Source organism: Aristolochia californica, unplaced genomic scaffold (genome assembly GCF_029961685.1).
Source record: "Aristolochia californica isolate CCGP_79_NKW_82.1479 unplaced genomic scaffold, dmAriCali1.0.hap1 SCAF_9, whole genome shotgun sequence".
Classification (NCBI taxonomy): Eukaryota; Viridiplantae; Streptophyta; class Magnoliopsida; order Piperales; family Aristolochiaceae; genus Aristolochia; species Aristolochia californica.
The window spans coordinates 29,718,670-29,741,755 of NW_027182290.1; the positions used below are offsets into that span (position 1 = coordinate 29,718,670).

Below are 23,086 nucleotides of genomic sequence, written 5' to 3' on the forward strand. Positions count from 1 at the left end.
GGGGAGGGGAACGAAAGAGACTCTCAGAAACAGACAATCCAAGAAATTTAAAACTTTGGGAAAGTGAAAGGATAAATAGTAGGCTTGTAATATTTTGGATCCGGATATTTTCCAGATCTGAATCCATCAATTCTGATTTGAATTCAAATTGGACATCTTTTATACATCCGAAATCGGTCCAAAAAACAAAAAAATTGGGTTTATCCGAAGTTTCAGATTTGGATCCGACTAAAATCCGAATAATATCCAGATCTGTTGACACCCCTAAATGCTAGTGAATGCCAATGGGGAGCCTTAATTAAGAAATATGGATCTTCACAAAGAATTGGGGTTTAAACATGTTCTCTCTGAACATTTGCGGCCTTGGATCAGCAAGTAGACATAAGAAAACCCCTCCTCCACTCACGCATGCTGATGGAACCCAGGTTGTCATCAATATGTATGATCTATGGCTCTGTAGATGGAGTATGAAAATGATTTTAGAATTTTTTTTTTTTTTTTTAGCTGTCCATGGCATAAGTAAGATTTGGTTTGGTGGTTTTGGTTGGTAGATTTAGGAACTCTGGAACCTTAAAGAGGACTATAAGAGAGTATGAGTTCCATCCAGTGGACGCTGGTATCCAGGTTCAGTCATATGAATGAGGTGCTAAATCTCAATGGTAGTTTGGAACGCAACTTTATAGCAGCAGGTTATGTTGTATATTGAAAGGAGAGCTATGAAGAAAGTCAAGAGTACCAACCTTGGCAAGAATGAGTTCTGATGAAGTTATGACTACAAATAGTGATAACTGGAGGGAAGGCAAGAAATCTTATCCATGGACTGAAAGAGGAATTGATGATTTTTCAGACTCAAAACCCATTTTTTTACTGTCTTTGATGTGGTTGCAAAGCCTGCATATTGGAATCTTGTTCAGTGATGTGCAGATTCTTCTTTTCATGGGTTTTCCTATTAAGTAATAGTCATTGTGAGATGTGCAAATTCTTCAGCTCATGAGGGAGGGAACACCCATCACTTACATTTATCTTGTTTCCTGTGCAAAGCTGTTCTTTATTTTTTTAGCTTGCCATAGAAAGCTAATCTATTTCTGCAAAAGAATTATTTATGTGTTTTTTGTATTGGGAAACGGTTTGAATGACATTTTTATGAGAGTTGGCCATTTCTACAGGTTTGACGAAACTTGAAAGTCTTAATATCAAATGCTGTAACTGCATCACAGATGTGGATATGAAGCCCTTATCAGGTATCATCTATGATTACACCTTGTTTTTCATTTTTTAGTTTTCATTTACCAAGTTTAAAGGAAAAGGTTACTTGACTAATCATTGTGTTTCCAAGCATTGATTTGTATCTTCAATGATGTCATCTTCGGTCGTGATTAACTTATTATGATGTCACTTATAATATCCACTTGAACTTGATTGCATGATATTTGTGGAATAATGTGGACATTATATAAGGACTCCCAATTCTACAAAGTAAAAGCACAAGATCTAAATAACAGAGAAAAGGGCCTTGGTTGATTCTCATGGATTATAATGTGAGGGGACTGAAACTGGCAGTCCCATATATAGAGAGAAAATCCTTCATAAAAGAATAATGTTATAAATTGTTAGTATTTTTCTTGGGTCTTCCTTTGTGAATATAATGTACATTGTAGATAATCCTAGTCGAGTTCCTTGTTTGAGTGAAATATTTTGCAGATATCGTCATTTCGTTTTGTTTAGATGATCCACCTCCGTGATTTTACTTTCTGTGCTTTATGATGTCAATGTGCTGTTAACTTTTGATTCTTCAAAATTGTCCTTTCTTCAGGCCTTACAAATCTGAAAGAGCTGCAAATATCGTGCAGTAAAGTTACTGACTGTGGTGTTGCTTGCCTGAAAGGTTTGGTTTCTTTTGCTGTATAAGTTGGTTATTTTATTAACTGTTACTGGGACTCCCAGTTATCCTTAAGTCACTCACAATGCATCATCCATAACCCATTATTGTCCTGTTTATATGTTTTGTCTCTTCTCTTGTACGTATTTGTCCTTTTGCCACTTTTCTGTTTTTCCTCGTTGAGAGTGCTGATTACATGTTAAAGTTAAAAGTGTTTGTTTAGATCAAGGGTAATTCAGCCTTTCCTGTAATCAATTTAAGCAAATACAGTATATTGAGAGAGGTTCAACTTTTTTTTAAGATATAGGGGTCAAAGTATTATGACCTGATCTCTTGGTTTGACTTATCGCTGAAATTGCTGTTCTTTGTTCCAAAATTCAATGTTTCTTGAATTCTGATTTTCGACGCTCCTCTTAACTAGGGTTGTTTCTCACTATTTTCAAAAGTGTGCTGTTATTTACTGTGGGGGATGGGGTGGGTGGGGAGGGGAGAAATAAGTAGAGTTGGGAGGGAATGAACTATAGATGGGACTGTTATTATCATTAATTGTTGAAAATCATTTGTGGGCTTTATCATTATTTTCTTGTATTGACATAGTAAATGTTAATTTTTGTAGATCTATGAGGTGCTGATTTTGTCTCGTTTTTACCTTTGCTTAGTGTATGTTAAAAAAATTATTTATTTTTCGTTAATGAGATATTGGATAGGGAAAAAAAGAAGGGATTTTTTTACTTCTAATAGAGTTCTTGTTTATTTTGCCTTTTGTCTTCACGGGATTTTTCAAGAGTTCCAAACCTAGCCTAACCTGCCGATCCACTGCTAAATTCTGAGGTGGTGGTTAGAGCTGATCTGATGTGTTTTCAGGAAATATTGGTCTATGGAATTTCCAGGATGACCATGGGTTCCACTTCTGAAGTTGAAAATGGGTGCAGTATTTTGCTTTTAAGCTGTAACAGGGGAGCAACAATATTGCATGCTATTTAATTTCTTCTTACAATGTCTCCTAAATATGCATATTCTATTTAAATTTACTTAACTCATTGAAATGTGAACAAAAAGTTTATCATCTTGTAGTGACTTCTTTGCTGCTAATTTACACCATATATCACGTTCTTTTTCTTAGGTGGTATTTTCTTGTTAGGCTTTTGCTAATCTCTTGAGCAATGTTTGAAGTAGGAATCTTTATATTTTATGTTTTAAAATTCTACCCTTGGTTACTTTTATGAGGAAGGGGCAAAATAGAGTATGCAGGCAAGCATGATCAGCAAAGGATACGTGGACTATTGATCTTTTCAAACATTTAATTGAAAAATTGTTTCATATTGAACCTACATTTGCTTTTCATATTTGTGGGTTGTTTGTTAGTTGGTATTTTCACTGATATATTTTTCTATTGCTTAAAGTTATCTTGATATGGGCATGAATTACAGACATTAGACTTTTACACTGATTTTATCTTTTGACGTGAAACCTTATGGATTTTTATTGATATGTATGATTATGTGGCAGGACTGCATAAACTTGCTGTATTGAACATGGAAGGTTGCCCTGTTACAGCTTCTTGTTTGGAGTCGATTTCTGGTGGGAAACTAGATCAAGTGAATTGCTAGTGTGCTTCGAGTTTTGAAATTGATAAAACCCTTAAGTACTTCTTTGCTCTTTAATTATTTTGTTGTTAGCATTTCTAACTAGAGGATTGTTAATGTTCACATGTGCTGCTATGGAAATGCAATCTATATGGAGAATGCCTTGCACTCAAATGATAAACAATATTTTTTATAAAGAAACAGATCCCTCTTCTTGGTTCAGAAGAAAAAAGCTTTTGAATGTTGAGTAATTTTAGTTGGAGAAAGGAAACAGGAATGCAGAAAGGACTGGAACCATATAATCCCCTTACATTGCATTGCAGCAATGTTAAAATGGTGGAGCTAATTTGTGACAAGCTTTTATGCAGCAATTCCTTATTTGAGCCAGTACTTTGAGAGTTTGCTTCTCATTATTAACTTCTTTCAGAAGCATAACTTGAATGAAACTATCTTTGTTTGATATTTTACATTTCTGATGTCATAATACTTGTCTTACAGCCATCTTCTTAAAAAAATACTTGTCTTACAGCCATGCTGTGGGAGTCTCAGTTCCTTTTAATCAAAACTGGGCTTGAGGATTCTTTCCTCCTTTTCTTTCTGTTTATTTGTAAGAATCATCATTCAAAAAATAAAAACACATCAACTGCATTTTATTTCTCAACTATAGCTAAACAAAATCAATTTTTGTTTTTTTGTTTCATGTTCTTTATATATAATGCTGAATGAGCATAGAAGAATGTGCAAAGAGGCTATGTTGTGGTTCATTGTAGTAAATATAAAGAGTGCATCCACTGGTTTGCTTTGTATTTCTTGAATGTTTTTGGGATCCTCTCTTGCGTGCATGAAACACTCATTTTCACCTTGTATGATCTGCAATGTTGTTTTTTTGGGGCTTCTATTGGATTATGGTATGTGTAATAACTGGTTATTTATGTTGTGATTTCCTCCACCCTGTTGCATATCCTGCAGGCCTTGTTGCATTATCTTATTTGAACCTTAACAGATGTGGTGTATCTGATGATGGATGTGAGAAGTTTGCTGGTGAGCAGCATTCGTTAATGTCTTCCTTTAACTGCGTTGATATTAATTTGTTTCTAGGATTCTTTCAACTTCTAGCCTAACAATGAGTTGCTATCTGCTGTGAAACTAATGTAAATTGTACAATGATATCATTGATATCTGTTTAGTTGAATGAGTTCTATTACATATGCACGCATGTGCTCAAAAGTACATACCTGCGTTTTATGTGCTCCTATAGTTTCAAGTGTTTGCGTTCCTTAATTGGGAGATAACTAGAACTGGCATTATCTTATATTTGGATCTTGAGAGGGTAACCTACAAGAAAAGAATGTCTAGTGAGAAAGTGAGAGCTGTCATAAAGGTGAAAACAATTATGATTTAGAGCAAAAGCTGATATAGAGTGGGCTGCCGCAGGTTTCTGGTGTGGGAACTTAGTGAATGGTAATGTGCTTATTGAGCTGAACTGGGGCATTGTGCTGGGTTGTGCTAACCTAGTATGGGGTAGGTGAATGGCCTTCCATTTTCCATTAGTTGTACTCCATTAACGTCAGAGACTTGGGAAAATTGGCTTGCTAACTAATATATAGCCAATTATAATTGTTATATGTTGGAAAACATTTTTAGTTGAACATGAAGTAAGGAGAATCATATAGATGATTGTTATTAATTGTATGCTGTTTGAAGAAGTGGAAAAAGAGGAAATTGAGAAGTGTAACATTTCTCAAGATGAGGAAAATTGCCCACATTAATCTGTTCCAGCAACTGAAATTAGGGCAAATGATCCCCTGTTAACTTGAGTATCTGGAAAATAAAAGACTAAATGCCCTTAGGTTTACGTAGTAAAATAGGTTGCTTTAAGTTCAGTGACAAAAGTACCCCTTATTGATACTGCACTTAACATGAAAGAACGAAAAGCAAAATATTACACTAATGTCACTCTCTATGTACTCTTCCTCAAGCTGGTGCATAGGTAACAAGGAGTCCAAGCTTGTCACACTATGTAGTAGAAGGTTTCTTCAAGAGTGCTTTAGTGTAAGATGTCTCCGAGTTGGTCAGTCGATTCTACAAGGGGTGTAACTATTTTTCCATTGATCACAACTTCTCAAATAAAATGGCAATCCACTTTGATCTGATTAGTTTTCTAATGGAAAACAAGCTTGCTAGCAATGAACATAGCTGCTTGATTATTACAAAATATCTTCATTGGACCACATATAGGGAACCCAAAATCTGTCATCATGATTTAATCCACATTAACTCACAGCTAGTATGGGCCATAGCCCTAGACTTAGCTTCTAGCAACAATTGTTTGTTTCTTACTTTACCAAGTTATCCAATTTCACCTATAATGTGCAATAGCTACAAGTCAACCTCCTATCTAATTTTGACCCAATATAATCTGCATCAAAGTTACCAATCTTGTCCTAAGTGCTGATGTGGCTTGTAGGTCAAACCTCTCCGAGGTGCACCTTGGAGATATTTTAAAATTCTGACCACAACATATTGAACTCTCCTAGGTTCTTCCAACTTCTGACTGACTTCCCAACCAGATTTCTATATTTGGTTTTATCTTCTAAGCTTGGACTAAAAACATCATGCAGCTCAACATTTAGATCCATAGGAGTTTCAAGTGGCTTGGCTTCAATAACCTTATCTGAAAGAGAAGATCTGTGATGCATTTTTTTTCCTGATAAAACAATCCCTTTACTCTGTGCCACTTCTATACCAAGGAAATACCGGAGTTTTCTGAGGTTTTTAGTTTGAAAATTCTGCTTGAGATGAGCCCTGCTATGTGTCCCTCTCCTTGACGAAAACAAAGTGACTAGAGTGTTAAACCAAAATCCAAAATAATCCTGCTGAAATTATCATACCATGCACCCGAACTTTTTTTAAGTCCATAAATTGCCTTGTTTAACTTATACACTCCAGGAGGTTGCTCTTTATGGTAATCCTCTTAAAGATCACCATGCAAAATTGCATTCTTAATATCTAACTGATATAGAGATCAACTTTGTTCATTGCAACTGAAATTAGAACACATATAGAACTTGTATAGAACTTAATAACCTGACTACTCAAGGGAAAGTATCAAAATACTCTATCCATACGTTTAGAAGTATCCCTTGGCAACTAGTTGAGATTTGTATCTCTGTGGAGAACCACCAGCATGATACTTGATAGTAAATACCTATTTGCAACCTACAAGATAAGGAGGCTCACATAGCTCCCAAGTTCGATGAGATTGCAAAGCTTGCATCTTTTCTTGTATAGTATTTACCTATTTTGGATCACTAAGAGCTTGCTGGTATGTCATATGTACAATGTGAGGAAACAAACTTGGAGTTGCAGAAGACGACTTGGCGAAGGACACGAATTTTGATATAGCATGACGAGTCTAGGACCTTGCCCCTTTGTGAGGAGTAATAGGAAGATCTATCTCATTTGTAGGAGCAAGAGGAAGGTCTACCTCATCTTTATGACGAACAAAAATCTGAGGAGGTAAATCAGAAAGGAAAGGCCATCAAATTGAACATAAAAAGGTAGAGAAATTTCAAAACTTGAGACATATGCAGAAGCATACTTTTTATTTATGACAAGGATCATAGCATCTGTAACCTTTTTGTACTCTGGAGTAGCCAAGGGACTTAACAGCCCTTGGAGAAAGTTTTGCCATACCAGGTTAAATAAAATGGACAAAACATGTGCATCAGAAAACACAAGGATGAGACAAAGGTTGATGTGGAACAAGCACCTTCACTGGTACTTGTCCATGCAAAGCACATGAGGGTACCCTGTTTTTCAAATAACAGGCTTTTTTTTTTTTTTTTTTTTTATTTATTTTTATAAAAGTGATAATGTATTAACAAAGAAAAAACTACAAACTAAGGGGGCCTCCTGATACAACCAATGCGGGGAGGGAGGTCCCATGTTTAGCAAGCCCGTTGGCCAAAGAATTAGCAGAACGGGGAATATGTGACCAAGTACAAGAAAGGTTGGCAACAATGTCCAAAACACGATGATAAATAGGCTGGTGTCTCCAAGGAGGGGTAGAAACAACAGATCATCAGTGAATAATAGCGTTGGAATCTCCTTTAGTAATGAGGGGGCCGTGGAGATGATCTCTGAAAGTGGCTAAACCATGATATAAGGCCTGGAGCTCTGCAGCAGTGGAGTCTGAAACTCCCATCGGCCCCGCATATGAGAAAAGGATATTACCCAAAGCATCCCTGATAACTCCTTCAAAACCAGCAAGTCCCGAACTACCCCGAGTGCTACCATCAAAATTTAGCTTGAAAGTTCCATGGGGAGGGGGGGACCACGGAATGCATGCTGGAGGTCGTCGGTTTCCAGATGTCTATGCAATGCATCGCTAGTTGATCCACAGAGAGGAGCCACTAAATGTGCTGGAATCCTTCTTGTTGTTAAGCTAAGCTGAGATCTGTCCCACAATCATTTTCGTGATCGCCTCGATTGAGAGAAGTTTGGAATTGAAGCGCTGATTATTTCTCTCGTACCAAACCAGCCAAGGGATGTACCCAAGGCTAGCCGATGCAATCATACGCCCCAACTTAGGCATGAGGAGGTGTTGGAGAAACAGACCGACATCCGATAATTGCTGAGGCATACAGAATGTAATGCCAATGCGATGGAGGATCCGAGTCCAGATTTTCCATGAGAAATGGCAATGGAGCAGCAAATGCTGGATGGTTTCGTTTTCATGAGAGCATAGTGGGTAGAGCCTACAAGGAGTGGTATTGCCTCTTCGCCTAAGATAGTATCTTTCCATGAAGGGCCCTCCATAGAAAAAAATTAATCTTTGGGGAGACCAGCGTCTTTCAGGCAACTGAGTTGATGTGGGGAGGCTGTGGCTCAAGCCTCCCAATGATGAGCAGGTAGGCAGACGAGACAGAAAAATTTCCATTGCTATCAGGCACCCAAATGAGCTTATCCAGAGTAGTGGGGGGAGCTATATTTAAAACACTAGCTGATGACAATCTTAGAGTCTCCTTCAATTAGCAGCTTGCCATGGAGACGGTCCATGAAGATTTGGAGACCGAATAGAAGAGCACTTACTTCAGCAGTATTTGAGTCAGCAATGCCCACCGGCCCAACCTAAGATAGAATAGGGTTTCCACTACTATCTCTGAAAATGCACCTGCTCCAGTCGGTCCAAGACAGCCTAAAACACTGCCATCAAAATTGAGTTTGATGCAGTCACAAGTGGGAGGATCCCATGTGGCCATAACCGAAGTCCTGGAGGGGCCCGCCATATGTGCTATCAAACTCGAATTTTCCCGAAGGGAAACACCTGATAGAGTGACAAACTTCTTCCTGGTATGTAGCCAGTTTGCTAGCCGTATTATGGAACACTACTTGGCTTACAATTTGAGATTCCATGCTGTTCAATAACCAAGACATTACTATGTAATTGTATGTTTCCCACTCTTCTGTCTTGGTTTGAGGGGATCTTCTTTCAGCTTCTTCTTAGACCAAAGGAAAATTTGAACTGCCTAAGCCCAAACCACATGATTCTTATTGTTCAATTTTACCGAGGTAATCTAAGTAACGTTATTCTCCTTCTCTTCCCCTTTTATGCTGGCTTTGTGGCTCGGCCATAATTCCACTCATGTAAAAACCACAAGCCTCAAGTAACACTAATAACAACCAAAAATTAACACTTGTAGAACAATATATGAGACAAATAGGACTGTTCAGTATTTCTGTAGTACTTGAGCAATAGTTAAAACAGGCAGAATATAAACAAACACATCAGAGAGACTTGTGCAGGCACAGGGATAGGAAGGCGGGCATGTAAAAGGCACAAAGGCAGAAATCAGACAATCAGGTAGTAAAAGAGCATACATAGATATGCAGGCATATAAAATAACCTTCTCAAACACCTTGAATCTTGATCTAGAGGTCAGGCAGGCTTAGAACAATGCTTAGAATGTCAGATAGACACTTAAACTATTACTAGAAGGCAATGGATTCACCACAGGATAAACTTGTGTGTTGCTGCTGACAGAGAACCAGGATGCTATGTCGTAGGTCAAGGAAGAGAAAGAAAGAGGGATAAAGGAGGGAAATCAGACAAAAAGATTGTTTGAAATTGCTCTCTGCGCTCTGATACCATGAAGAAGTGTAACAAGAGGAAATCGAAAAGTATGGCAGTCTCAAGATGAGGACAACTGCTCAATTCAGCAACTGAAATTAGGGAAATTCATGCCCTGTTAACTTAAAGTATCTGGAAAATAAAAAGACCAGTGTACCCTTAGGTTTACATAGTAAAAGTGACACAGCACTTAACATAAATGAACAGAAAGGAAAATATTGCACTACTGACTCTCTCTCTCTCTACACTGCTCAATGGCTGTTTTTATCAATTCTGCTTTTTTGTGGCTCTTTAAAACATCTTTTTGTTGTCAGAAAGAATAGTGTCAATATATTTTCTTACAAATCTGTGATGCTTGTAGGGATGAAGAACTTGAAAGTGTTAAACTTGGGATACAACAATGTTACAGATGCATGCTTAGCTCATCTTAAAGGTGATCTCTAGTTGCATATCTTTTTATGCTACATCCACTGAGTAATGTTGATGTGTATTTGTTTCTTTGTGAGAAAAGACATGTTTGCTGGTGAAAACATGCTAGTTGGGGTAATTTTGTCGACTAATTGATAAGCAATGATCTTAGATGTTTGAGTTATCAGTAGATCAGGGGGAAAGCTTACTTGCCTGATGACTGAATCTGCCAGTTTTATTTGGTTATTTTGTTCATCACTATGCCAGCTTTGTTTGGTACTTCGTTCACCATTGAAAGCCCAAATGATCCTAAAATTTAATGTAATCTATTGGGCTAATTTTTAATGGGCTTTTCTTCTAAAGAGGAATTTGTACAATGGCTGATGGTAGTTCTATATATACAGAATTATGCATCATTGGCTAAATCAATTATAATGTAAGTTCCTTGCCTGTGGATGTCGATTATGCAGCCAAGTTTCTCCATACACCTGTGGTACTTGATACCAAAGCTTCATGTTATTTTTACACCTGTACTTGGTTATTGGCTTATGGTGAAGCCAAACTCTGTTCACTGACAATGCTGATATCACAGAGCTTACAGAAACTGCTTTTCCCAATGCTGTTTTGGTTCTGGCTTTTGGTCAAGTGAAATTCTCCCACCACCAGTTACACTGGCAATTCTCGTCTTACAAGACTTTTTCTTTTTGAAACACATCTTTTCCTAATATTGTTACGATTTTTACTAGAAGGACTTTTTCCTTGTTATTGGATTTAGGGAAGTCCTTCTCGAGTTCAAGAAATTTCTCATAATAAGATGAACATTTGTATGAGTATTTCAAATTGCCGATTCAATTTATTAAGATTGACCCGCTGCTTGTTATCCTGGACAGCACAAAACCATCCTGCCTTGCCTAATTCACTAATTCGTGGGAAGATACTGAACTTTTGTATTTTCAAAATCTTTCAGAAGGTATCTCTGAAGTAGATGGGGATTGGTAGATGTGTGTTCTATGCGAGAGGATGACTTTGTTAAAGGTCTTTGTCTTACTATCTTTTGTCATCAAATTTATAATCCAAATAGCATTGAACTGCCTATTCTTGGGGAGTGTCCAAAGTGAGGGGAGTGAAATCTTCACCAAGTATTCTAGAACTTCACCAGCTAGGTTTGAAATAATTATTTGGAAGATCTCATTTCTTGATTTCCCAGGATGACAAACAAAGTATCCAGCTCAAAAATAAAAAAGAATAGGCTAGCTCCGTACATAAGTGGTAATGGCCCGAATATGATGCCATTAGACGCAATTGTTGGCTGATGCTAAAGTTCCTACCCTAAAAAGGCATATCTCGGGTGCTGAGTGTAGGAAGTGCTGTTACTACTGTGACTGATCAATCTGTTAAAAATACAAATGCATTAGCTATTAAAATAACCCACAATCAAAATAGAAATGAGAGGGGTAAAAGTCATGGGGTGGTAGCAGAGTTAGGGCCATGACGAAGGAGGTGATGGGGACTTAGATGATGGAAAGTGTCTCTATTGTGGTCAAAATGACCACTGGTCTGATAAATGTTGCGGCAAATATGAAAACCAGCATTGCCAAGCTGTTAGTGTTGAAGGAGGTGATTCAGTGGTAAGTGGAGAAGTTGAAGCTGGCGGTGGAAATAAAGATGAGATCCAAACGTTGGTGCAGAAGTTAGCACCACCACCTTGAATGCTCAGCTTGGTACATAATCTTTAGCCTTCTCAGGTAGCGATAAATTGGTTACTTATTGTAGAGCTTTTGCTCATTCAATTGGTCCATATTCTGACTTTTCTACTCTTTTTCAGTCTTCATCTTTTATGTCTATTGTGTTAGCAGATGAGTCTGCGTCTCATATTTGTAGTGAAGGTGTGGTTCATGATGGGTCTACATTTTATATTATGTATGTTTAAAAGTTTCCAGTTAAATGAGTAAACATTCAGTTACCTTCCTTCCTTCATTATGTGTCTTTTAGAAAGACGAAGATGATTGGTGGTGGATGTGAGTGAGACAGATGATCTTAAATTATGTATGTTTAAAAGTTTCCAGTATGATGTTACCTTGAAGATGTTTTGCGGCTAGATCTTAAAGCGTTACATGTTGACATTTCATAGTGTTGGTGGTATTTGCGTTTATGACATTCTCACCAGCTCATCAACTTGAGAAGCATCATAGGCCACCTTTTGTGTTAAGTAGTAGTCAAAGAAGTTGTCTCCTTTTGAAATTAGTCCATATCCCAATTTCTTTGGTTTTAAGTATTTCTTATCGCTTATTGATGACTTTCTAGTGAGAATAGTCCCACATAGATACGTGTTAAGAAAAGCCATATAGTTATTTTTTGGGAAAGGCCTCCAAACTTGGGCTAGTCACTTTGGCATGGATATGAACCTAACTTTAACAGGGTATTAGAGTGGGGTGTCTGCCTTGTTGTGCCCAATTTGTTTCTGTCTAGTTTGTACACTTTGTGTTATTAATGTGGTAGGCCTGTAGTTTGTCTGAGTAAGCTTGAATGCAAGAGGGATTATCAGTGGAATAGTCCCATAGATTAAGCATTAAAAAATAATCTTATGGTTATTAGTTGGAAAATGACCTCCTAACTTGGCTAGTCATGTTTGGATGGACTTGGACTCAATTTTTCATGACCTTAGTAGAGTTAGTTGGGTATATCTTTTGAAAGAAAAGTAGAAGTCTTTGATGTATTTTTTGACGTTCTATATAGAAATCAAAACATGTTTTGGTGTCTCAATTTGCACGTTGCACTATGACAATGGTCTTTGAGTTTGTGCAATCAATAATTTTCTACTTTTTTCATATCAACTATAAACATACTTCCTAACAGCAATACTTCTGCAAACGCCATGCGGGAAGTCAAACCAATTACAATGATAGTCACCTTTAACACTGGGGGGTTGGCAAAGTAATTATGATAGTCTCAGTTAGTGGAGAAGTGTGCAAGGCTCAGCCTCTATGGAGTCAGGAACTCCAAATGGAGCAGAATCAACAAAGATGATCTTCCCAAAATTATCACAAAGCATATCATCATCAGCTGCAGTTAGAACAGGGATACCCCTAGAGATACGTCATTGAGCTTGAATTTACCCAGACAAGGGGGATACCATGCAATGGGCCCATCATTTCATTGGGGGCATAGGTTGGTGAGATTGTTGAGTAAGGGCAGTTTTCTGCTCTAGAAGAGGGTGTAGTCATCGGTGCTCTCACGGACCTCAGAACGGTCTCAATTTGGCATCAAAAGGCATAGGAATTCCTCTTTCCCAATTGCCCAACAAATTGCTAAGAAAGAGAGAAGCTAGGGAGTTCTTATTTTTTGTCCTTAAAAACTTTAATGCAAAACTGTAAATTTTTTTCTAAAATAAGGGGCATACATCCTACAACAGCTGACCACCAACGTTGTGATGAGAGAACCTGCCTCCTCAGTGCTTGAAATTGTAAGAATCTTTAAGAGTTGAAGATCAAAATGAACTGAAATTATTACTGTTTTAATCTCTTGAATCGAAATTATGACTGTTTTATCTCTTCTTACTGGGATATAAGACTTCTTAGGATTAAGAGGTGCCAATGGAGTTGCAGGTTGTTTAGCCTGGGACGGAGTCTCCTGCCAGGAGCTTTTAACCCCTCCCTTCTCCTTTGACTTCTTTTGTTTTTGCTGGATTCCAGCTTTTCCCCCCCTCTTATCTGGTTTTCTAGTTTTTTGTACATTTTGAGGAGTTGTGTGCTCTCCCTGTCTTGTACTTTCGCCTTTTGTGGGTCTTCTTAATGAATTCTCCCTTCTCAAAAAAAAAAAAAAAGGCTTCTTAGGTCTTGATGTCTGCCGTATGTTACTACTTAGGATTTGGTGTCTGGATGGAAGTCTTGGGTATGTTTTGTTTTGGAATGTTAAGTCTTGGGTGTATTACTAGTTTGGACTTGGTGCCTGTGCTGTAGGTGTGGGATATGTTCAACTTCACCTCTCTAAAAGTTGATGCATTAAATGATATCTGGTGTTGATCTCTTCAGTGCTCTGCACCCCTAAGCACGAGGAAGAATGTCCACTTTTATGCAATAAATTTTAAGTGGGGATATGAGAAGTTTTCTACCCTTTTTTAGGGTGGAATTTTTTTATAAAGAGAAACACAAAAATACAAAACTGAGTCCTGGAAGCCCATTTGTTTACAAAACCTAATTACGAAAAAACAAGAAAAAAGAAGAAGAGCGGAAGAGAAAATTAACATAGAAACAACTATAGGGAAGACCCCATAGAAAACTAGATGTTGAAGGGAAATCTCCCCTTTTGCCTAAGAGTTTACTGCTGAATTTGCTGATTGATGTATGTGCTGCCATGTAACCCGAAGTGAAGCTGTCAACTCCAAAACTTAGGAGAATTTTTCTATCAAATCAAAATCAGCCGTTCCCTTTCCCCAAGAGATTGCAATCATGGAGTCGCTTTCAATAATCAACAACACAAAACCTTTTAAAGATAAGGAAATGAGTCATTGTTATAGGATATTCTTGGAAACTAGAATCTGATTACTCTATTGCTTTGGATGTAATGAATCAATGCAAGGATATGTAAATAAATGAACAAATATCATTTAAAAATTGAATTCTTGGAACGGTAATGATGAAGCTAGCTAACCACAGATCTTCTCAGTTTTTCTTGTCCTTTATTTTTGTCTTCCACTTTATTCTGACAATTTATTTGCTAGTCTTGTCCAACTCAAAAGAAGTTTCTGTCTACCTGTATCTCATCTTCTTGGATCGATTATTAGTTACTTGATTTCAAAACGTACAACTGCTTTGTACTTTTTGATTTATTTTATATGAGGCCAGTATGTGTCATTATGATAATGTCTGTCTTCAAAAGTAATTCTATGAGGGTTTACAGTCCTTTTCCAATTTGTTGACAGGGTTGACTAATTTGGAGAGCTTGAACTTGGATTCATGTAAGATTGGTGATGAAGGGCTTGCTAACTTGTCAGGTTAGTGGAAAATTTTCATTTCCATCTTTTTACCTGTTGATCCAATTCTCTGCCAGTGTGATCTTTAAATTCCTTCACTTTGCAATGTTTGAGGGGTTTTCCTTCTAATCTCTTTGGCTTTTTGGTTTCTACTTGTTATACTTTTTCTAACAGGACTTCTGCGTATAAAATGTCTGGAGCTGTCTGATACTGAAGTTGGAAGTAGTGGTCTTCGTCATCTTTCTGGTGTGCCTTTTAGTCTTCTCTGTATTCATGCTACATTTCTTCTATTAGTATCTGTTGAGTTAAAGTGCTGTCGAATGCTTGTGCACTTCAAGCATTGAGTTATGCATCAACATCTTCTTTTCATTTCCAGGCTTGAGTAATCTGGAGATTATAAATTTGTCATTTACACAAGTCACTGATAGTGGCTTGAGAAAGCTAGCTGGATTGACATCCATCAAGTCCCTTAATCTTGACACTCGACACGTTACTGATACTGGGCTTGCTGCTCTTACAAGTGCGCTTTCTTTCCTTCATTTACATTTTTAATTCTATTTTTAGTTTTTGGTTTGTTCATTTTACTTGTCTTCTGAACTTTTGACCGGTTACTATCAATTTTGGAAAGATATTGTTGAATTCATACTGGGATTGATGTTTTCCTTCATTCTATTTTTTATTTGTTAGTTAGAGTCTCCTTTTCTATTTGCAAAAACGTAACGAAAATAAATGTCCAACCCAAACAGTTTGGTGCTATTATAGCAGAAGCTTTTGAAACTGTCCATGGTCAAATGTTGATCAGACCATTTTATCAATTTACCTAAGCGATACTAAGTCCTTCTTCAAGGTGAAATTAATTTGATGGTCTATCTGATTAGTGGGCGGGTGCATTTTAGTAGTTTATTTCCTTAACCCTCAGCAATATTTGGCGATGTCTACCTTGTTTTCGGCGGTTATTTTGGTCTGTTTGCTTTATAAAGGTACAGTGCCCATGTATCAGATGGGAACTGCTTAAGCAATCCACATGTGAACGGCTTTTTCTGCTCTGCCAGACTTCCACATTACCTTTACCTAGGAGGACTTGAATGTTTATGCAAGTGCTTAATCTTTCAATGTATTTAGGTGTTTTACAGTTCATGGCAGTATCCTTGTAGTGGGACAGGTCCTCAACTTCCTTTAGTTTTGGATATTATGTTTATGATAGCATGTGAAAACTGAAAATTATAGAAGATGATGAAGTGTTTGATAATTGTAGTGGGATTGGTATTCTTTGGTCCTTCGTCTTTTTTTAGCATGGCAAAATTGTTGATAGGTGGCAACAATTCATACCATAATATACCATCGATTGTTCAAGTAAAACCATAGGTAGGGTTTCTTGATGTATCTTTCTTTCGTTTCTTGGAGTCGGTATCTTCCTTTTGTCAATGTCGAATATTTATATTCATTTCTTCATTGTTGTGACTTCTTTTAAGTTTTGTTAAATTTTGCAAGTCGTTATATCCCAAAAAATCCTTGGTCTTACCGATAATAATATCTTGCAAAAATTATAGACGGTGATTAAGTGTTCAATTAACTACAGTGCATACGTGGCAGGTATGACTAACTTGACCCATCTAGATCTCTTTGGAGCACGTATTACAGACTTTGGGACAAGTTGTTTTCGATGTGAGTTCAGAAATTCTTTCTTGTCCTTTGATGCCGTAATCTTTAATTTTTGGAGTTTTAATTGGGTATGTATTCCTGCAAACGTGAATTGTTAATATGCATTGGGTTTATCTGTTTTTCTTGTTTCAGATTTCAAGAACCTGCAGACTCTTGAGATCTGTGGGGGGTCAATAACTGATGCTGGTGTAAAGAATATTAAGGATCTTTTCTCCTTGATACTGTTAAACCTCTCCCAAAATGGTGGCCTTACCGATAAAACCTTGGAACTTGTTTCTGGTAGGTTTTCTTGTCTATAAAATCCTTATTTATTGGCCGCTTTGTGATGCTTCTGTGATCGGTATTGTCCTCCTTACTCTTTAGAAGAGCAGCTATCATGTGAATTTGGGTTTAGAGATGTTCATGCCAGGGCTGGGCCACCTGAAACTGCACAATAAATCGATTTTTGAAGCCATTGTATTCCTCAGCCAATCATCTATTTTTTCTCATAAATGCGTACTGCAGGACTGACTGCCTTGGTCTCCCTAAATGTTTCAAATTCGCGCGTGACCAATGCTGGATTGCAGCATCTGAAGCCTCTAATAAATCTCAGATCTTTAACCCTTGAGTCTTGCAAAGTGACAGCCGTAGAAATGAGGAAGCTTCAAATGACTCTTCCAAATCTGGTGAGTTTTCGTCCAGAGTAAGAGCTGCTTCTGATCCAGAAAAGCAAAGACCATGTATATAGTGTTTATAAGTAATGCTGGTAACGTTTGGAATAAAACGTTTTGACTGTAAATATTATGATGGGAAACTTGCAAAGGCGAATTGGTTGTTAAATATTTTGCTAAGAACTAGCGTACACCTCTGTGTCTGGATGTGAAGCTCGTTTCACAGGATGTGATAACCGCAGGAAAATGTAGATAAGCTTCCTCTGCACGGATGTGGATCCAGAATTTGTAGTAGAAAGTACATTGGCCGCTGTATGTAACATTCATGCAGATTGTTGGCAAATCCTGGATAATGAATGACATTTTCAATTTACTGTCCGAATGTCTTGTATAAGATTATTTGCAGCTGGTGACTGGTTGCGTTAACCAACATTGGTTCGATGTATGTTGTAGTCCACAATTGAGTATTCAATTCTGAAGGGGGGTGAAGCTACCCAGAAGAATAATTCTGGAAAGGATATAAAGTGTTTTATTTTGTTGTTTAACCAAAGAAATTAAGGTTTACAATCATAAATATTTGACACCCTTAAAGATTAGCTACGTGCAGTCTCAATTCGATCTGACAAAGTTTCTATCAGTTTGGAAAAATATAGTGCAGCCTCCAAATTAAATAGAGGGATTGATGTTAAGGAACCTACTTACATGTTACTCGTCATAGTTCCCTGATTATTTGGAGGACCATAGAAAACTTTGGGATGGAATTTGGTTTAGATCAATGTTTTAACTGTCAGGGAGTAATGGGCCGTTGTCAGAGAGGTGGGCCTAAGGGACCCGGATGTCACGGGACCTAGGCCCATTGTCCACCTATTGGGCCAATTTGAGGATAGATAGAAGAGGTTCTAGTCCAAGTCCTCTATAGATGGCCCAACACATGCTTTAGAAGGAAGGATCTCTAGAAGCTCTCTAGAAGGTCCCGCACATACACCAAGTAGGATCCGGTATATGTACATGGGCATACACCCTAGTATTGTATATAGGAGTCTAGAAAGGTCGTGGAACAGTCTAGAAGGATCCAACCCATTGGATCAATGACAAGTGTACATAATCTAGAATATTTCTTGCTCCCCCTCAAAACTATAAATAGGGGAGAGCCTCTCATTTGTACACAACTCATTGGAGTGTAATACAATCTCTCTTGAGCAAGTCCCTTGAGTCCTCTTAAGTTCTCTTATTGCTTTCATCGGGCGAGTGAGTGTAGCCCTTGCAAGTAAGAGTGAGAGTTAGGCTGACTTGTGTCTTTGCAAAAAGGAGCTTGCACACAAGTGCCGCACGGGTAAAGCAAAGGAGTTGCGACCCCGTGACAGTTGGTATCAGAGCTTCGGTTCGAGAGGGGGAATTGCTGAGGATTGTTGCTGCGTCATGGCCAGCGATTCGCAAGTGACCAACGTGCCGGTGGAAGGCCAGTCTTCAAAGACGAAAAGAGATAGGTCAAGGGACCGAGGTCGGGAATCGTCGTTGGATGCTCGTATGTCTATATTGGAGGCTCGGGCCGGTAAGTTCGAACAAACTCTCTCTGAGTGTTTGAACAAATCGAACGCTTTTGTAGATGCCTTGCATAGTCTTGAGGCCGACATGCGAAGTGCAGTAGAGGTTTTCAAAACCTTGAATGAAAAGACAACAGAGAGGGTTGAAAGCATGTCGGAAAAGCTTGAGACTATGGAAGGAGAAATGACTAGCCTCCGCGAAGAAGTAGCTGAGCTCGAAGATGTGAAAATTCGATTGACCCTACTGGAGAAGGCGGTAGCTTCTGGGGGAGGGCTTGGACCGAGGGAGTTTGCTCCAAAGGTCAAAGTCCCGGAACCTAAGAGCTACAATGGGAAACGAGATGCCAAGGAGTTGGAGAATTTTCTTTGGCAAATGGAGCAATACTTCAAAGCCGCCAAGATTTCAGAGGAAGCCTTGAAGGTAGATACAGCCACTATGTATCTCACCGATGATGCAATGCTATGGTGGAGACGGAGGTACGGTGATGTGACCGAAGGCCGTTGCACTATAGCAACGTGGGAAGATTTCAGGAAGGAGATCAAGTCTCAATTCTTCCCAGAGAACGTGGAGTACTTAGCTCGGAAGGATCTAAAGCGGCTAAAACATACGGGGTCTATTCGAGAATATGTCAACCAGTTCACAGCATTGCTGCTAAATATATCTGACATGGCTGAGAAAGACAAGCTCTTCTTCTTCATGGACGGTTTGCAACCTTGGGCAGAGCAAGAGTTGCAAAGGCGGGGAGTTCAAGACCTGGCCACCGCACTCTCAACAGCGGAGAAGTTGGTTGAATTCACAAAGAAGGTTGAGGGCTCAAACAAAGACAAAAGGGGCAAGCCTAACCAAGGCAAAGGCGGGGGAGACAAACCGAAGTACCAGAAGGAAGAAGGTAAGAAAACCAACTATGATCAAAAGGGCAAAGGTAAGTTCGTCCCTCGTCGCTCTGGTTGTTTCATTTGTGATGGAGACCATAGAGCTTTTGAGTGCCCAAAGAAGAAAGCTCTCAACGCTTTGTTGGTGAACATGGAAGGCCATGAGGAGGAGAGCGAGAATGAGGAGGAACCTAAGATGGGGGCACTTAGACTCCTCAATGCCATGAAGGGGCAGGCTCATGTGGAAAAACCTGCTGCCCATTCAGTCAAGGACCTCATGTACGTAGACGTGTGTCTAAATGGCAAAAACACACGTGCTATGATTGATACGAGAGCCACTCACAACTTCATCTCAGGAGAAGAGGCCAAGAGGCTGGTTCTCAAGTTGGAGAAGGATGTGAGTAGGATGAAGGCGGTCAACTCTGAGGCTAAACCAGTGATTGGAGTTGCAAGGAGCATCGCCTTTAAGCCAGGAGAATGGCAAGGCACCATTAACCTGACAGTAGTGCCCATGGATGACTTCAAGGTCATTCTCGGAATGGAGTTCCTTAGCTCGGCCAAGGCCATTCCTATGCCATGCTTAGGTGTGTTAAGCTTTCTGGATGAGAAGGCACCTTGCATGGTCCCGGTGTTGAAGGACGGCAAGAAGATAGGAAAGATGTTATCGGCTATGCAGTTGGTCAAGGGTCTCAAGAAGGGTGAGGTAACCTACTTGGCCACTTTGTCAGAAGAGAAAAATGGGATGCCCATGCCGCGAGAAGTTGAGAAGGTCCTTAGTGATTTTAAGGACGTCATGCCGCCAGAGCTGCCCAAGAGATTACCACCAAGGAGGGAGGTCGATCACCAAATCGAGTTGGAGTCCGGCTCAAGACCCCCTGCGCTAGCCCCATATCGAATGTCGCCACCTGAGCTGGAGGAACTAAGGAGGCAACTACGAGAGTTGCTGGATGCTGGATTTATACGACCATCGAAAGCCCCTTGTGGAGCCCCGGTATTATTCCAGAAGAAGCATGATGGGACCCTTAGGATGTGCATCGACTACCGAGCACTCAACAAGGTAACCATCAAGAATAAATATCCGATTCCGCTCATAGCAGATTTGTTCGATAGGCTGGCTGAGGCACGCTACTTTAGCAAACTTGATCTTCGATCGGGGTACTATCAAGTGCGGATTGCTGAAGGAGATGAGCCGAAGACTACTTGTGTCACCAGGTATGGAGCTTACGAGTTTCTAGTAATGCCCTTCGGTTTAACGAATGCCCCAGCTACGTTTTGCACTTTGATGAACAAGATCTTTCATCCATACTTGGATCGATTCGTGGTGGTCTACTTGGATGATATCGTAGTCTACAGTCAAACATTAAAGGAACACTTAGACCATTTACGAATTGTTTTCCAAGTACTACGGGAAAACTCTCTCTATGTGAAGAGAGAGAAGTGCTCTTTTGCCTTGAAGGAAGTCTCATTCCTTGGGCATTGGATCGGAGATGGGCGGATCTGGATGGACAAGGCCAAAGTCCATGCTATAGCAAAGTGGGAGGTACCCACGAAGGTGACAGAGCTCCGGAGCTTCTTGGGCCTTGTCAACTACTATCGGAGGTTCATTGAGGGATACTCGCAGCGTGCTGCTCCACTCACAAATTTGTTGAAAAAGAACATCTCATGGCTATGGACGGAGCAGTGCAAGGAGGCGTTTGAGGACCTAAAGAGCGCAGTAATGGCTGAACCAGTGCTCAAGTTGGCAGACCATTCCAAAACTTTTGAGGTACACACTGATGCTTCTGACTTTGCCATTGGAGGGGTATTGGAACAAGATGGGCACCCTGTTGCATATGAAAGTCGGAAGCTGAATGAGACGGAGCGAAAGTATACGGTTCAAGAGAAGGAGATGATGGCCGTGGTACATTGCCTAAGAACATGGAGGCACTACTTACTTGGCTCTCGCTTCGTTGTTAAGACGGACAATGTGGCTACAAGCTATTTTCAAACCCAGAAGAAGTTGAGTCCGAAGCAAGCGCGTTGGCAAGACTTCTTGGCCGAGTTTCATATGGTGATGGAATACAAGCCTGGACGGATTAACCAGGTTGCGGACGCCTTGAGTCGGAAGGCCGAACTTGCCACCATGAAGCTCGAACATGTAGCCATGGTAAGCAAACTGAATGAGACCTTGCCAGACCGTATACGGGAAGGGCTTAACAAGGATGATGTGGCCAGAGGCATCATTCAAGCTATCGAGGGTGGAAGGACAAGGAGATTTTGGAAAGAGGATGGGCTTCTCTACACCAAGGGGAACCGCCTCTATGTACCAAAGTGGGGCACCCTCAGAAGAGAATTGATGAAGGAATGCCATGACACCCTGTGGGCTGGCCACCCAGGACAGAGAAGGACCCTTGCTTTGTTGGAGACCAGGTACTATTGGCCTCGGATGGCAGACGATATAGACGAGTACGTGAAAACCTGCCTAGTCTGCCAACAAGACAAGGTTGAACATAGAAATCCGGGAGGGCTGCTGGAACCATTGCCTATGCCGGAATGACCATGGGAAAGCATCTCCATGGATTTCATATCAGCGTTGCCTAAGATGGACGGGATGGGGTCTATCTTAGTTGTGGTAGATCGGTTCTCCAAGTATGCTACCTTCATTGCTGCTCCAACAGATTGCACTGCAGATGAAGCAGCCCGGCTGATCTTGAAAAACGTGGTGAAGTATTGGGGAGTCCCTAAGACGATTATAAGTGACCGAGACCCTCGGTTCACTGGGAAGTTCTGGACGGAGATGTTCAAACTTTTGGGGACAGAACTTTGCTTCTCCACAAGCTTTCACCCCCAAACAGACGGACAAACAGAACGTGCAAACGCATTGCTGGAGGAATACCTAAGGCACTTCGTGAGTGCAAATCAGAAAGATTGGGTGAAGCTTTTGGATGTGGCCCAGTTTTGCTACAACTTGCAAAAGAGCGAGTCAACAGGCCACAGCCCCTTTGAGTTGGCCACCGGCCAACAACCGCTCACACCATTGACGGTAGGGACCAGCTATGAAGGCAAGAGCCCTGCAGCCTACCAGTTTGCTAAGAATTGGCATGAACAAGCTGACATAGCAAAGTCTTACCTACACAAGGCTGCTAAGAGGATGAAGAAGCACGCGGATGGAAAGAGGCGGCCACTTGAGTTCAAGGTGGGGGACCTAGTCATGATAAAGTTACCACCCCAACAGTTCAAGGCTTTGCGCGGTAAGCACAAGGGGTTGGTAAGGAGATATGAAGGGCCCTACCCCATCATCAAGAGAGTAGGAAAGGTTTCATACCAAGTCCAACTCCCACCGTCCCTCAAGATCCATCCGGTCTTTCATGCAAGCATATTGAAGCCCTACCATGCAGAT

General features: G+C 39.9%; 1 protein-coding gene across 4 annotated transcripts in view; it reads left to right on the forward strand.

The window, feature by feature from the left end:
- Positions 1-17,663, forward strand: part of LOC137940503 (uncharacterized) — a 32,370-nt gene extending 14,707 nt beyond the window's left edge. For all 4 annotated transcript variants that reach the window (XM_068785607.1, XM_068785605.1, XM_068785608.1 and 1 more), the window contains 11 exons: positions 1,167-1,241; positions 1,814-1,885; positions 3,389-3,460; positions 4,435-4,506; positions 9,960-10,031; positions 14,928-14,999; positions 15,153-15,224; positions 15,355-15,498; positions 16,572-16,643; positions 16,773-16,919; positions 17,145-17,663. In XM_068785607.1, coding sequence (XP_068641708.1) covers positions 1,167-1,241; positions 1,814-1,885; positions 3,389-3,460; positions 4,435-4,506; positions 9,960-10,031; positions 14,928-14,999; positions 15,153-15,224; positions 15,355-15,498; positions 16,572-16,643; positions 16,773-16,919; positions 17,145-17,326 — 1,052 coding nt within the window. In that variant the 3' untranslated portion in view covers positions 17,327-17,663. The remainder of the gene's footprint in view (positions 1-1,166; positions 1,242-1,813; positions 1,886-3,388; positions 3,461-4,434; positions 4,507-9,959; positions 10,032-14,927; positions 15,000-15,152; positions 15,225-15,354; positions 15,499-16,571; positions 16,644-16,772; positions 16,920-17,144) is intronic.
- The last annotated feature ends 5,423 nt before the right edge of the window (positions 17,664-23,086 follow it).